This window comes from Hippoglossus stenolepis, chromosome 22 (assembly GCF_022539355.2).
Source record: "Hippoglossus stenolepis isolate QCI-W04-F060 chromosome 22, HSTE1.2, whole genome shotgun sequence".
Classification (NCBI taxonomy): Eukaryota; Metazoa; Chordata; class Actinopteri; order Pleuronectiformes; family Pleuronectidae; genus Hippoglossus; species Hippoglossus stenolepis.
The window spans coordinates 7,783,603-7,799,063 of record NC_061504.1 but is presented as its reverse complement, the minus strand read 5'-3'; the positions used below and the strand labels follow the sequence as shown (position 1 = coordinate 7,799,063).

The 15,461-nt window shown below is 44.9% G+C and overlaps 1 protein-coding gene across 1 annotated transcript; it reads left to right on the top strand.

Moving 5' to 3' along the window:
• Positions 1-10,413: 10,413 nt before the first annotated feature.
• On the top strand, positions 10,414-15,175 carry LOC118101664 (serine/threonine-protein kinase pim-3). Its single transcript, XM_035147592.2, has 6 exons — positions 10,414-10,943; positions 11,120-11,229; positions 11,394-11,444; positions 11,573-11,936; positions 12,728-12,904; positions 13,315-15,175. The coding sequence occupies exons 1-6, from the start codon at positions 10,856-10,858 to the stop codon at positions 13,515-13,517; spliced, it is 993 nt and encodes a 330-aa protein (XP_035003483.1). The 5' UTR covers positions 10,414-10,855; the 3' UTR covers positions 13,518-15,175.
• The last annotated feature ends 286 nt before the right edge of the window (positions 15,176-15,461 follow it).

Here is a 15,461-nt window from a genome sequence, read left to right as displayed (position 1 = left end):
AGGAGAAAGCTTATTATATCCACGGGAAAATAATTGGACGAGTTACGTGCTATTATTCAATAAGCACTCTGCGTTATCTCGGGCTTTAGTCGGGGCCGCTGTGATTACAACGCAAAAGCTAACCAATTATGGCAGAGGAGCGGAGTCTTGTATTTCAAACTGCTGAGCGTGCAAAAGCTTATTGACATGCAATTAGTCGGGGGCCATCGTTAGGAGGCATTTCATCGCTGACGCTTCTCGATTAATTCTCATTAACTCCATATTTGTGTGTGTGTGTGTGCGTGGGGGGGAGTTGTTGGCAAGGATGGGACAGAAGGGAGTGTGACTTTTCAATGAAGAAGGTCATTATGTTAATCAGTATCATTAACCGAAACCCAAAAGACCCACATAGAGTATTTACATGGACAAGGACCACCCCCCCCCTCTGTTCCCTTTCACTTGTGAGACTTCACAGATGCTGTCATTTCCTTTAAAAGGACATTTCACTAAATGTACAAACTGACGCCCCTTACTTTACTTATTACGAGAACAACTACTCAGCCTCGGAAAACTGTTGAACTGAGGAAACATTACCATGATGGTGCAGGAGTGGATCCAAGGGGTTGGGCCAGGGTGGCACTGGTCCCAGCTGAAATCGGATTGGTCTCATAAGTCCGATCAATAGTTTTGAAGAAAAAAAAAAGAAAATAGTCACTTACGAACAATACTGACAATAAATCTATGTTAGACAATTTGTTAAGAATTTTAAACTTTTCTTACCCAAACCCTTTTGTCATACCGCTGTATGTGCTCCTGCTGTGTGTCCCTGTTCCTCTTCTGCCTGTAGCTGCGCCCTGATCCAACCAATCAGCCACCAATGAGGTTCACCTGACCGTGGAGTCCTTTAAAAGCTGCTGTGCCAGGATCACAGGGGGGGTGCTTCCAGCATGGAGACTGCTTTACATTACATTTCAATTGATAATGGTCTTTTTTAATGTAATAAATCCCAATCTTTAGACAGTTTTTTCCCCTTCATTGATATGGGTCAGTGGTGGGCAGTGATTTTAAGTGTTGTAGGGCCTCGGTTCTTGGTTCGTCTTGTTCGGTGTCACTTTCACTCCGTGTTCATTTGTGTTGCCTTCATGGAAAACTCCTGGCTGCATCCGCACCAAAGCATCGTCCCAATGAAGAAAAATGTTGGTGTGAATAGTGATTTACAGCACAACAATAAATAAACGATAAAGCATAATATGTAACAATAGACACTTTTCTATCATCACATGAATGATGACATCGTATTGTTTTGGATTGGGCATGAAACAATTGTTCAAAGGGACCCTTTGCTCAGACTGGAGTTTTTTTTCATTTTAATGCCTTTGTCTTAAAAACCTACCAAGTTTCTTTATGGGAAACATAGAATCTGGGTTTTTGGCTCATAAAAGCTTCTATTTTTGACTGTTCTATTTCTAAGTCTGTTTGTTGTGTCAGTGTAACAGAGGTGCAGCACTAAATCTCTGGAATAGCCCTTTAAATCAATCAATTTAAATCAATAAAAAGCAGAGACATCTTTTCTGTTTTCATATACATTAACATTTATTGCACATGATACGCACACCTGAACACACACACACACAGACAGACAGACAGACAGACAGACACACACACACACACACACACACACACACACACACACACACACACACACACACACACACACACACACAGGCTACACCTCCTCCCACCCCTAAAAAGCTGATGGTAATGAGCTGCCAATCAGAATTCCACCTTACATCCTTTAATTACCTCGATCATGTAAACCCACACAGAGCCAATTTGAGTTTGAAGACCTGATAATGTGGACTCCAATCTCCAATCTCCAGTCGCAGTTCAGTTCGTTCAGCGTGTGCGCTCAGGTGTGAAGGGTTTGAGCGTCGATGGGGGGCGGGGGAGGCTGCCTCTTTATTGTGCTGGTGTCATAGGTGTCATGGTGAGGGGGTGTGCAGCTGCTTTGCTCGCCATTGTCCCCGTGTCATAACATCAGGACCGATGGATTAGGGGCTCCTGAGTTTTAGGTTTCTGCACAATGCGTCTCCACAGTGACATGTGGCTATTAGACGCTCTGTTGAATTAGTAATGAGGTCGAAATGAAACAAACACACAATGAAGTGCGTAGCTCTGTGTAGCTTGTATGAGTATCTGTGTGGATTGGTTGTGTTTATTAGGCTTCCTGCTCGTGTCGTATGCACATTTCTTTCCGAAGCGCTCTGTGTGATTGTAAAAAAGTGTGTGCTCGTGCGTGCGTGGGCACAGACTGCTGACCAGGCAGCCTGTGCCACGGCCCGGGCCCTCACAGACACACAGTCAGCACTATGCCTGTCACAGCGGCGAGCCAATCGGAGCGCTCGGAGCGCGGGCCAAAGGGCCGACGGGAGCCAATTGTCGTCACAGGATCGTCTGTGCTGCAGCTCAACTGGAGGCTCAACAGTTGTTTAAAACACCTGCAGAGAGATCTGACTCACGCTGGTGGCTCCTGATATCTCGTCTTTATTGTCTCATAACATAAAAAGTTAAAGGAAGACAATGAATCAACGTTTATACCAACAAACACGCTGGTATCAATCTGACATAACCTGACAGGTAGGTCCACCATCAAAACTTCAGTTTATTCTTTGCTTGAATCTGAATTAGCTTCATTGGCCAAGTTTGTGTACGCATACAAGGAAACTGACTTTGGTTTGACATTGCTCCCAATGCACATACACAAATTACAGAATAGTACAAGACTAAACAGTACAGGTAATGCAAAGAAGAAGAAAAGTAATAATATACTGTATGCTGGATAAATATGTGTATGTGGGAATCGTTGATATGTACATTGCATGTATTTATTTATTATTTACAGTATAGAGGATTTATATTGACAAAGTCTCTCTCTAACCCAACATCCTTATTTGAACAGCTCTTTTAGTTGCTCTGTTGGAAATAAGCAACTGCATATTAATATATATTAATTTATACTGTATATGCAATAATATATTAAACTCAATTGAAGGAATTTGAACTATAAGCTTTCTACATACCTCAACTTTTCCTCCAATAATAAGTGCCAAATGACAGTTTGTTCCAGAAACTCACATTACTGTGAAAGTAAACTATAACTATTGGTTAACTATAAAATAACTATATACAAAGGTCTCAATGCTGAAATACTGAAATCTTGAGTCAAAGTCATATTTAATTACAGCATACTGCAGCTATAATAATGTGTAAGAAATTCTTATTTGCAGAACAAAATGTTCTCGTCTTGCGTTTTGGTTCTGCGGTGCCCTTGAGTATTTCTATCAGTGTCGGAAATGGGTTGGAGCTCTGCTCCGGTCCATATCAAAACATTTGAATGTAGAAAAACACCAAGGGCACTGTCCTGATATTGAACTGCAGCCTTCTGCACACTCCCCTTCTTTGACTCAAATCATAAAAATGTTCATCTGATTCTTATTATCCACATCCCGTCCTTTGAGATTGGCAAGCACTCTATTAAAAATGGGAAGTCAGTAAGAGGAGAATGCCCTCTACATGGATTCATCTCATTAAAGTGGAAATGGAACTTGCTCGCATATGTTGAACATGTAGCGTACAATCCGAGCGCCCTGGACCATCGCTGGCCCTGCCGCCCTCCCCTCTGGGGGTCGTGGGCCTGTGGGATTTAAGGCTTTGGTCTCAGTATCCTCTTAAGACAGGGATGGGCAGTTAAATGGATCAAGTCATTGGAGGGAAGTGGAGCACTTAGCTAAAACTTTCATGTATACAGTATGAGGAAAGTCTATGCGCCAGCTCTGTTGCTGAGGATTAACCACCGAGGCAGCTGCTTGGGGGGAGGTTTTCTAAAACGGTTTGAGCAATAGACTTTGAAAGTGATTACTGACTGTCAAATAACAATCTCTTAATAAGGATAAGAGGTGAAAACTCCATTTGGAATGTAAACCATTTATGTCAACTGTTAAGTAAAACTCGCCATGTCGCTTTGATAGCTTAAATTGTATCCATATGGTCGCCGGAGGAGACCCCCATTAGAGGGAAGGCAATGAAAACATAGCACCTGTTTTGAATTTCGCCGTCAAAACTGAACTAATCTTTCCCACTGCTAAATGTTTTACTGCCGCGGCTCTGAGTCGGGCGACTTGCCAGCGTTTGAACATGGTACGCTCAGAGGACAAACCAAACCCAAGAATTTGACGAACGCACTAAAATGATCAAATGGAATTTGTTTCCGACACTAGCTCCGCTGCCTGTTCTATCCCATTGAGCAGTATTTAAACACTTACGCACATACATTTCTCTTTTTTAAACCCATTAAAAAGTGATTAGCTCCTTTCCCATTGCCAGGATTGGAGTTTGTCTTTCTGTTTTTTCCCCCCAGTGAATCATGTTTGACCCCACAAACGCACGGGAAAGTGAGAAGCTCTCTAAACTCGCTGTCTTGCCAATGTTGCATTTTGCAACATACAAATAAAAAAAATCACTGTTGCATGTTTATTTCCAACACCTGTAAGTTCAATGCGCGGCACAATGGCATCCCAGGAAAGGGGGAAGCATCAGTGTCTAGATTGCTAAAATAAAGAAGAGTCATTTGACCCGGGGGGGTGAATGCTGATCATATCCATTCCTATTGCAAACAACTGCCAGATGTTAGCGGGTGATAGTGGCTTTTTTGACCAGTGGAAAAGCGGCTATAGAGAACAGAGGCTACATCCTTACAACCACAGAAGAAGCATTTGGTTGTTAGTTGCAGAAAGAGCTAGGCTGCAAACGCAAATATTAGCTCATCTCCCCCGCATGTAAACAGTTGTATCATAAAAATGCAGTAACAGGGTCAGTAACGCTTTTCTGAACTTCTGAGTAGGGTGGACATTTTTTGTGATGAAAACTAGTCGATACATAAGAAGTTTGATAACAGAAAAGAGTGTGTTTGCATGTTAGTGTGTACTTGAACAGTTTCAAGTATGCACAATGTGTCTATGTGTGTGTGTGTGTGTGTGCAGTGGAAGCTGAAGTCCTGCAGCTTTAAGGCTTAGTTCCCTGTCATACTTTCACTGAGGGCAACAGTGAGCTGCAGCAGATACTGTCTAAATCACATCAAAAAAGAATCACCGCTTAACACCAGTTACATATAACGTTATAAGGTTCCCTATTTTTTACCCAAAATTAAATCAAGCAAAAAAATCACTGAGCTTGCATGACCAGAACGAGCTAAGAAATATTAACACAGCCTGAAGTAGAAATGAAATGTAATACAGTCCAGATACTACACACAGACACGCCTACACGTGCACGCCAGTATGACCCTGAGAACACGAGAGTAAATATTCATCCGACCACGGACGGAGGCAGCGTATCCTTAATATACTGCATATTATCTAAATAAGGAGAAAATGGAGGTGTGGGGAAATGAGTAGAGAGCTAATGAACAGTTATGCAATGTGGCTGACAGATTACCAGGCTCACTAGGGACCTGACATCGTTACATAATGCTGAGTCCAGACACTAATCCATGTAGCAACCTGGCCGGCAGGCAGCACTCATGACTAGTAGCCTTAACCTGTCCTCTCTCTCTCTCTGTGTCAAAGGCATTTTCAAAATATGTTTGGATTTTGAGGCATGTTTTATCCATCCATCCATTAGCGAGTTCGCTTTCTCACTTGCCAGAAATTAACCTGAGCATCGGATTGCTCCTCGCACTCGTCTGTACGCTGCACGTCAATGATGCACAACGAAGCCGAAAATCTCAAATGAGTCGCACGACTCCAAAATCAAAATCTAGCTCAAATTGTGTATGTCCAGCTTTAGGTTCCCAATAAAACTCTTTAAACTACTTATTGGCTCTGTCGCTAACAAGACAGTAAGTTGACACCGTTTATTTTGTTTGCGACACATTCAATTTTTCGTCTTCACGATTAAACTCTTGATACTCTTTGTTATTTCTGTTGCTAAGAAGTCATGACGTTGACCATATTTGAAACCACCGTCTCCTGTCTCGTTACCGTCGGTAAACCCTTCCACATGTGTGCAACAGTTTAAACTCTGCTGACACGGATCAGTTATGAAAATTTCCTTCACATTGAACTTCCCCTCTGTTCCCTCAAAGGACAACACTGTGAAAAAATCTTATCCTCTCTGTTCAATGGCACCAATGATGGGGTCTAAGTTTATCGCATTTAAACTCAAACACTAAACAATGGTGCCGTTTTACTTTGCACCCATGAGCAAATCAGTTGGAATTAATTGATTTTGCCAGACAATTTTACCATTTTTAAAGCTGATGTTAACAAACCAACGATAGTTATCCAAACAAATGTTTGTATAAAATAAACGTGTAGTTTTCAATGTCTTTTGTGAGGGGATTATGAGGACAATTCCATCTATACTTAAGGACACCACTGCAGTAAACATGCCTGCAGGGATCATAATACGAATACTGTATATCCTGCACACATGTTGAGGAATCTAACCCAGCACGAGGCTCGACAAATTCAGTCCCTCACATTTCCCTGGCAGCGAGCACCAGCTCAACCAAGCTGGATCGATTTCAATCGGCGGCTCACCAAAATGATGTGGCTGCCACCGGACTAGCGTGATGGGGCTAAAAATAACACCGGCCGCCCGACCCCAGAGCTCAGATGTGGTCGCGTACCCTCTGGTGAGTCTGGCTTCATGTGTCCCCAATGAAACCCATCAAATTACAGATGCAAACGCAGCCGGACCCCTTATCAAAACTATTTCAGCTCGCTGACACACTTAAAGTAAGGCAGTAATTAGAGTGAAGCAAAACAGGGGGAGGCATCCCAGGCACGCGGAGAAAATGAGAGACGTTTAAAAAAAAATGAAGAAACAGGAGAGAGGAAGAGGAGGAGGAGCGGACAGGGACAGCTCATCAGGAGGCGACGAGCCATTTCTCTCTTACTGCTCTCTCCATCCACGCATCCGAGGATTGGAGCCGTAGTGGAGCAACTGCTTGTGCCTAAGTAAGTAAGAGCAATTACAATCATGAATAGCTCATGATTTTACCGTGTAAACCTGTGCATAGGTAAACACTATACGCTCCAATATTTGGGTTGGAGAGATACAGTGTGTTAAATGCATTATTCAGGTATAGGGTGCATGAGTTGTGCGTTGCCTTGGGCGCTGTGTCGCGAGCTTGTATGGTGAAGAGAGGACAAAGTTCTTTCACCTCATCAAACATGACTATTACGTTGTAGTCGGTCGCAGCAACAGTAGTTTTGTGTGACATTACCTCGTTGAACACGGACAAATTGAACGAGGAGGAATGGAGATGATTATTTTAGTCCGTCCCAATACCTTTCTCTGTGATATACAGAATGCTGCATGTGCAGATCTCAGGCTACATCCATACTACTACGTATGTGTGTTGTCTTTGCTAACAACTGCTTACATGTGTAGCAGAAGAGCCGTTAATCAAGAAGTCTGTGTACTCCGGAACGCGCATGTCCAGAGTAGGTGTGTGGTCACGTGACATGCGTTTTCAAGTGTGTTAGTATAGACAAAGATTAAAACTGATCCAGAGCCCAACTACTTGTGTGTACAGAGATCGTTTTACTTTGAAAATACTGTTTTCAAAGTAAAAAGTTGTAGTGTGGATGTAGCCTCAGAGAGTGAACACCTCTGCCAAGGCCCAACTTATGTAATCACATTTAAACTTACTAGATCCGGATTTTCATTAGCACCAAATTGCACACACTTATAAATATCAGTCCCCCAAACATGTCGGATTTGCCACATCAGAATCCAAGAATTATTCTCTGAGAAATCCTGGGTGCGCCCCCTGAGCCGGATCAGTACCAAAGTGTAATGGGTTCTTCCCTGACCCATACCACCCCCCCCACTCAGTTCCATGGCAATCTGTCCTGTAGTTTTTCACAATCCTGCTAACAAAGAAAACATAACCTCCTTGGCAGAGGTAGAAATAAATGTTCAAGCTTCTGACTGCAGTCGATTTAGTATTTCCACTTCACTCGAGCTGATTTGTATAGACTGTGTAATGAAACACTGACAAGTTTCACAAAGACATTTTGCACAACATTAGTCGTTTGACAGAACTTTCTAAAGACTCCTACTGGAGCCTATTACGAGCAATTACTACTAACAACTGCGAGGGAATAAACCCATGACTGCAGAGCGATCATGTAGCAGAGGTGCGAGGTGTTCCTGCAGGGAATAGGCTGTCACTGTAACACTGGTACAGCCAGGCCCCAACGTACCTTCTTTGAAGCCTGTTCCATTAAAGCTCTTTATTATTTATGCAAATGTTTCATGAGATAAAGAGATCCTTGCGTTTTTTTTTTACATATGGCCCCACACAATATTACACACAGTCTTAATATCCCTTAAAATGAAAATACACATGTGTGTCACAATAAACTGTTGTTCCTATAGTTCTATATATATATATGTACTGCATCTACTCAGTGTTTTAACACTTTAAATAAATGAATCCTGCACAAATGTGCTGATGAGGTGCTAGAAACAAGAAGCAGCGTGGATTATCATATGGTGAATACAGATCGTCACCGCAGGTTAGACCACAGGTTGGTATAGGGAACCTGTGTGTGTGAGTCTGTGTATGCGTGTGTGCATGTGTTCACATTTACATAACTTTGCAGTTGGCAGGGCTGTAACGAGATAAGGTTCCCTGGAACTCTCTGATGCTTCTGTTTGGTTAGTAGTCACACACACACACCATATGTATATATGCACACACACATGGGTTATCAGAGGTAGCAGGAGATAGAAAGTGGAAAGTTCACGAGCGCCAAGGTCACGTCAGATGTGTAACAGTGAAAAGTGGAAAGTTTGGCCCCTGAAATGGGACAGCTGGCTCCACAAACCTTGGACCATCTCCCTGTTATCATGATACCATGCTGTTTTGTTTTCATATTCATGTCAGTGCACCACATGGTGTTCACTTTTATCACTAATATCATACTTCACATAGTAAGTGTTTCTAGTACAGCTTTTGACACACATCTATATATTCTGGGGCTATACTGCAGCAGTGTGCTCTCTCTTATGGCTGCTCATGTTTTGGGGTATTTTTGAATCTAGATATGCCAATATTACCTTATTGCTTTAGACTGATGTTGTTACTGAGGAGGATATGTTTTCACCCTATCTCTATTTGTTTGTTGGCTCATTTGTTTATTTGTTTATCAGCATGATTATGCAAAACTTACTGAACGGATTTCCACCAAACTCGATGGAAGATGGGACACAGTCCAAGAAAGGGGCAGATATGTTTATCACTCTAACATTGTGGGATAGGGCGTTTTTGTTTTTAATGACATTTCCCAGGGAATGATAAACATGTTATTCTGCAATGGAGATTATGATTTCACAAGCTCCGTTGTTGAGTTACATTCTAGTTTATACATTACTACGTTTTGTGGACACCTCTTGATATTTTTTATTCAAGAGGTGTACTCACTGACTCATTGTTATTGCTGCCTACGTTTACAAGAAAATAAACCCTTTGAAAACTGTATGCCTCATGTAGTCTTAGTAAAGACTCTCTATTTAATAAAGGTTAGGTAAATATATAGTTACCTGTCATTGTAGCTGTAGGCATGACTCATTAAGACAACATTTATATGCACAATTGTGTGTGTGACCTGGTTAGATAGATAGATACATATATAGATAGATAGTCTTAATGAGACTTTCTTATTTATAATAAATGTTAAACAATATACACATGTGTGTGTATACATTGACTATATAACAATAATAGTCATACTGAGAGTTGAAAACACAACTGGTTGTAAGTTAAAGCTGCACAACTGAGACCAACTTGAAAGAGGCAGTCGGTAGTTTAGTGGTGAAATACAGAATAAACGGATTTTTCCCCTCCTACCATATTGTTTGTGTTTGTGTGTGTGTGTGTGTGTGTGTGTGTGTGTGACTGCAGAGCTGCGGAGGAGAGAGGGAGAGAGAGAGAGGGAGGGAGAGAAGGAGGGAGGGAGGGAGAGGACGGCTCAGAATTGCCGCCACGTGCGCTCAAACGCCAGCTTTATTATGAAAACTTTGTCCGGATTGGTCCAGAGACGCAGCGCGGTATTTATATACGACACGTGATTGGTCGGAGCCGCAGAGTCGATAGTGAACCACAGCGCAGAGCTTCCAGACAGGAGATCCTGGGGCGTCTCGTACTATGAGAAAGTAGTGCGTTGCGAGAATGACGATTTTACGCACTATTTTCGAATGAAAGTGAAGCGAAATCGTAATAAAGCGACGGGTGGTTTTATTAAAATGCGCGTGCGATGAAGAATGGCGATTTTTTACGCTGGGATCAAACCGGAGGGTCGACTTGTATTGGTGGCGTAGGGATATCGCCGTCCCACCGCGCGTCAAAATATTGGCTCGTGAGGACCGCGCCGCAGCTCAGACAGCAGCGACTCTTCAGCGGATAAGCACCCAGCAGCGGAGCGGCCTCTGACCGCAACACACGCTCCACACGGACGCTACACGCACCGGAGGGTTCTTCCACTTCTGACGCCCAAAGAGGACCTGTTTCCACCGGACGCGCTCGAGTCGACAAGCAGGAGCCGTTTTTCATGCCGGTTTTTCGGGGAACGCTGGACGACTTCGCGGTCGTGACCCGACTGTGACGGGGCGCGGTGCGGCGGAGTTGGCGCACTGCTCCACTGGATTTACTCTCATTCTCACGCAGCCAACACGACCCGCAGCTCCGGTTCAAAACACCGCCTCGACCCGCTTCTCGCTCCCCCCATCTGGTGTTTACGGACTCCCCCCTTTTGGCTGAGTAGGGATCGTGTGAACTCCGGCTTTTTTCTTTCCTAGCACGAATATGTTGCTGTCAAAGTTTGGTTCCTTTTCGCACATTTGCAACCCGTCAAGCATGGACCACCTACCAGTGAAGATCCAGCTCCAGCCGGGTAGGTCCTCCGCCACTGACCCGTTCATGCACCACCTCCTTTTATTGTGGATGTAACACCCCAAGAAGTTGATGTGTTTGTACGCTCGGTTAGTGGCGAGCTGGTGTGATCTGTGAGCGGTGGTTTGTTGTGGGAATCAAACGCTCATCCTCGCTTCTGTCACTTCTCCCTTGCAGTCAAAGCGGAGAAGGAGTCGTTTGAGAAGGTCTACCAGGTGGGATCCGTGCTGGGCAGCGGGGGATTCGGGACCGTGTACGCGGGCAGCCGGATCTCTGATGGCGCACCGGTAAGGCTGCAGCCGGGGCTCCGTGTGTTTTGATCTCGCATGTGGCGCCATCGAAGCACCGGGGCGCCCCCCCTCCCCCCCTCCCATGAAATAACCACCACCCAATATATCTTGTTTATTTGTATGTGTTTGCTTATGTTTTTTTTTCTCTTGTGGTTTTGCAGGTCGCTGTGAAACACGTCGCGAAGGAGAGGGTGACCGAGTGGGGCACGATTGTAAGTAGTCATCCCCCCGATGTGTGCGTTTGTTTTGGTCCCCCCCCTCCGCCTCGCTGCAGAGTGGGGGGGTGGTGTGTGTTGTCAAATGGCCGTGTGTGTTAACCCCCCTGCGCTCTGTGCCACAGAACGGATCCATGGTGCCCCTGGAGATCCTGCTCCTGAAGAAGGTCAGCTCGTCGTTCCGCGGAGTTATCAAATTGCTGGACTATTACGAGCGCGCGGACGGCTGGCTGATCGTCATGGAGAGGCCGGAGCTCGTCAAGGACCTGTTCGACTTCATCACGGAGAAGGGCGCGCTGGACGAGGACACGGCGCGGGGCTTTTTCCGCCAGGTGCTGGAGGCGGTGAGACACTGCTACAGCTGCGGCGTGGTGCACCGGGACATCAAGGACGAGAACCTGCTTGTGGATCTACGCAGCGGGGAGCTCACGCTTATTGACTTTGGCTCGGGGGCGATTCTCAAGGACACGGTCTACACCGATTTCGATGGTAAGCAGACGCCGCCGCCCCCCCACCCCCTTTCCTCTTATTGCACTGATCGCTGCTATGAGATGTTACGATGCCGGATGAGTGGTTTGTTGTCATGAATGCGCGTCCGTGTGGGCTGGCGGGTGTTTGCCCTTGATGCTATATTCAGACACGGAGGCGTTCACGAGGCTCTGACGCAGTGGGTCTGTTTTTGGTGGAGGGTTTTCCTCGCCCGGGGTCTACTGGCTCCTCGTCACCGCGGATGTGAATCGATGCTGCCTCGTATTAATATCTTCCAGTGTTTTTCAGCGGCGTCTGTGACGTGTGATGCGTGTTGTGTTTTCAGATGACTCACTCATCCCTGCCCCTGTCTGGGTTTTTTTTTTTTTTGTGATAATTCCCCGACACGTCTCCGTCTTGTGAGACGTTGTGTTTTCCGGTTGTTGTGTTGTTTTGGTGAAGCCTGACTCACCCTGGGTTTGTGGGTATTAGGTCAGTGCCACGTAACATCTGTTTGTTGTGAAACCGGAGCCGCTGGTTCACGTGATGGGCTCACGTTGCCCTTTTTTTTTTTTTTTTGTTTGGTATCCAAGGTCCTCCTTCCAAGAGGAGGGAGGGAGGTCACACAGTTTGTTTTGTGGCTGGAGGAAGATGGAAAGCTTTTCTACTGTGACTCAGCCATTTTAGACCCAGATACAGACCGTTTTTCATCACATTCCGACACCAACGACCTCCATGTTCCTACACTGTTAAATCCAACTGGATCCCTTCCACTCAGGCTCACCTCTCACCCTTCTCCTCCTCTTTTTCAGGTACAAGAGTGTACAGCCCTCCCGAGTGGATCCGCTACCATAGATACCACGGCCGCTCGGCGACGGTGTGGTCGCTAGGTGTGCTGCTGTACGACATGGTGTGTGGAGACATCCCCTTCGAGCAGGACGAGGAGATCCTCAAAGGGAGACTGTACTTCAGGAGGCGGATTTCAGCCGGTGAGTCAACCACAACAACGCAGGACTCTGTTGCCCTCTAGCCACAGCAGCTGGTACAGCCCCAAACCCACTACCCCAGAGTTCTAAATCAGTTTACATCAGAGTAAGGCCTCTCAGTCACAATGGATTACAGCCTGTAATGGCTGCTAGACAGATTTATCAACCATGAATACAATTTGAGGTTTTGGCTGTTATGATTTCCCCTGGTGCACTTTGTGTAACAGCCCCAGTTACCCCAGAGAGCTAACTCAATAGAAGGATGTGTGCTCCCTTTTCATTGGCTGACTGTTGCCGCCTACACACTAGGACACTGTAGATCCATACAAACTGAGTCACACACTGTGCAGCAACACTAGTACTGGTGATTTCACAATGTCCTCAATATAGTTTCTCTCTCTCTGCTCCTTCAGAGTGCCAGCAGCTGATCAAGTGGTGCCTGGCCCTGCGGCCCTCAGATAGACCCACCATGGAGCAGATTTGCGACCACCCCTGGATGAGGGAGACGACGGAGTCACCCAAATCGCCGGAGGAGCCAGTCGTGGGCGAAATCCGCCTCAGGACCATCGACACAGACTCTTCGTCAAGCACAAGCTCGAGCAAGGAGAGTCTCTGAGGATGGTTTTGATGGACTGAAAGACTTTCTTGGGAAAGACAAGGTGGTGACAGAGGGAGTGATATGGACTCATGGCCAGCAGCCTGTAGCCCAGATGGCCCATCAGTGGCCGGGCGCTTGACTCCACTGGTCCGGCAAGAGAAATGTACTTTAATGTTCCTCTTTTTGTAGGGAATTTCTAATTTATTACTATTTGTTCTTCCTTATCTTATTTCCCCCTGCCCTTCTTTTGTTTTTCATTAAGTTGATTATACATGTTTCCTAATGGGGAACATTTTGCTGTTGGGGCGGTCTTACCAGCACTATTAATCCTCCCCTTTTTTTATTTGACCTGTTTTGTTACTAGGCTGGTATATGCAGCTGGCAAGGCCCTCCTATTCAGGCAAGGCTGCTCTCATAGAGCTTGGAGAAAAAGACCTTTTTATTTAAATGTTTTAATTTTGATTTTGGAGTGCCTTTTTTTGGAAAGCTGCTTTAACAGGGGGCTTTCGTCAACAACTCTGTTTTTTTGGATTTGCCCGGGGCCTGGCGGTGAAGTTGCCTGTGCTTTGATGGAAGGAGGGGGGTGGTGTTTAGGCTTCTTCTTTTTCGTTTCTCCCCTCCTCTCCATCACTGTAAACCAACCAGCCCCCAGCCAAGAGGCTAAGATAGCATTAGATAGGAGAGTAAAGAGGTGGGGGCTCTTCCTGACAATGGAATACTTGAAAACACACTTCGACTCAACTCTGCGTCGCTCTTTTAACGCTGCTCACTCACTCTATAGCCTGAACAGGTGTTTTTTGGAAACTGGATCCTGTCTTTTTCTGAATGTCTACAAAATGTCACCACACACACACACCTCCTCCCCCCCCACCTTTTTTCTCTCCCTCCCATGCCTGGGGGGGGGCGTGGCCCTCGCGGCTTCTCTTTTTGTTTTTGCCTCCCGCCATCCATCACTGCTCAACACTACATGGCCCCGCCCCTGGCCTCCCTCAGGGTTTGGGGTGTGAAATGCACAATCAATGCAATATTCATGGACTCAACTATGTTTGTTTTTTTGTGTTTTTCTTTTAATTTTTTTTATTAAACAAATATTGTACAGTGTGTATTTTTTTTCTTCTTTTAGTGTGTACTTTTTTTTTTTCTCCCCCTTTGCATTAATTTATTTGTAAACATGTAGACATTCCACACTCTGTGGCTATTTATTTATTTATTGTCTTTGCTTAAAATCCCCCCCTAAAATTTGCATATCCTACTTGGCCTTTGGTTTGCATTCCTATAACTTATTTCTACATTTCAACATGTTTTTTTTTTTTAGATGTGGAGGATGCACTGAAGCGGTTGTCGATGTAAAACAGAATAAAAACAAGTTTACTTAAATTTGAAAAGAGCTTTTGAATGTTATTTAAGTACTTTTTGAAATCCGGGCAGTGTCGGCCGGCTGAGTATCGAGAGAAATCCACTTGGTTTCTGTACTGTCAAGATGAAATTGAGTTCTGTGGAAAGTTAAACAACGGGTGAAACAGCTTTCGTAGTTGTCACATAGCGTCATATCGAAGACCCTTCGGTTTAGCTGTGTGACTTGTGGCTGTGAAGTATGGATATTGCTATTTTTTGATACAGAAGTTTCAATTAAACTCCCATTTTTATGTACAGAATAAAGTCTGATGTCTCCATCATTTCCTTCCTAAAGTCCTTCATTTATTGCACCACAGTAAAAAAAGATATATGGTTATTTGTAAATGAAATCCCAACACATTGCCCTCATTAACGAAACCCCCTGCCAGCATCCGTCTCCTGTGTGACAGCAGTCCCTCGGGAGGCCTGGAGAGGCTAATGTACATCCATTGTGGCACGTGGTTCATTTACACAGCCTATAGTACTGATAACATTGTTACACGTGGCGGGGGTGTCGGCGAGGCTGAAGGGAAACATCACAGGAGCCATTAACTGGATGACAACCTG

Excerpts from the sequence above, each read along its gene's own strand:
- LOC118101664 (XM_035147592.2), top strand. The coding sequence starts at position 10,856 with ATGTTGCTGTCAAAGTTTGGTTCCTTTTCGCACATTTGCAACCCGTCA. Across the intron at positions 10,944-11,119 it reads GAAGATCCAGCTCCAGCCGG|TCAAAGCGGAGAAGGAGTCG; the intron begins GTAGGTCCTCCG and ends TCTCCCTTGCAG. Across the intron at positions 11,230-11,393 it reads GGATCTCTGATGGCGCACCG|GTCGCTGTGAAACACGTCGC; the intron begins GTAAGGCTGCAG and ends GTGGTTTTGCAG.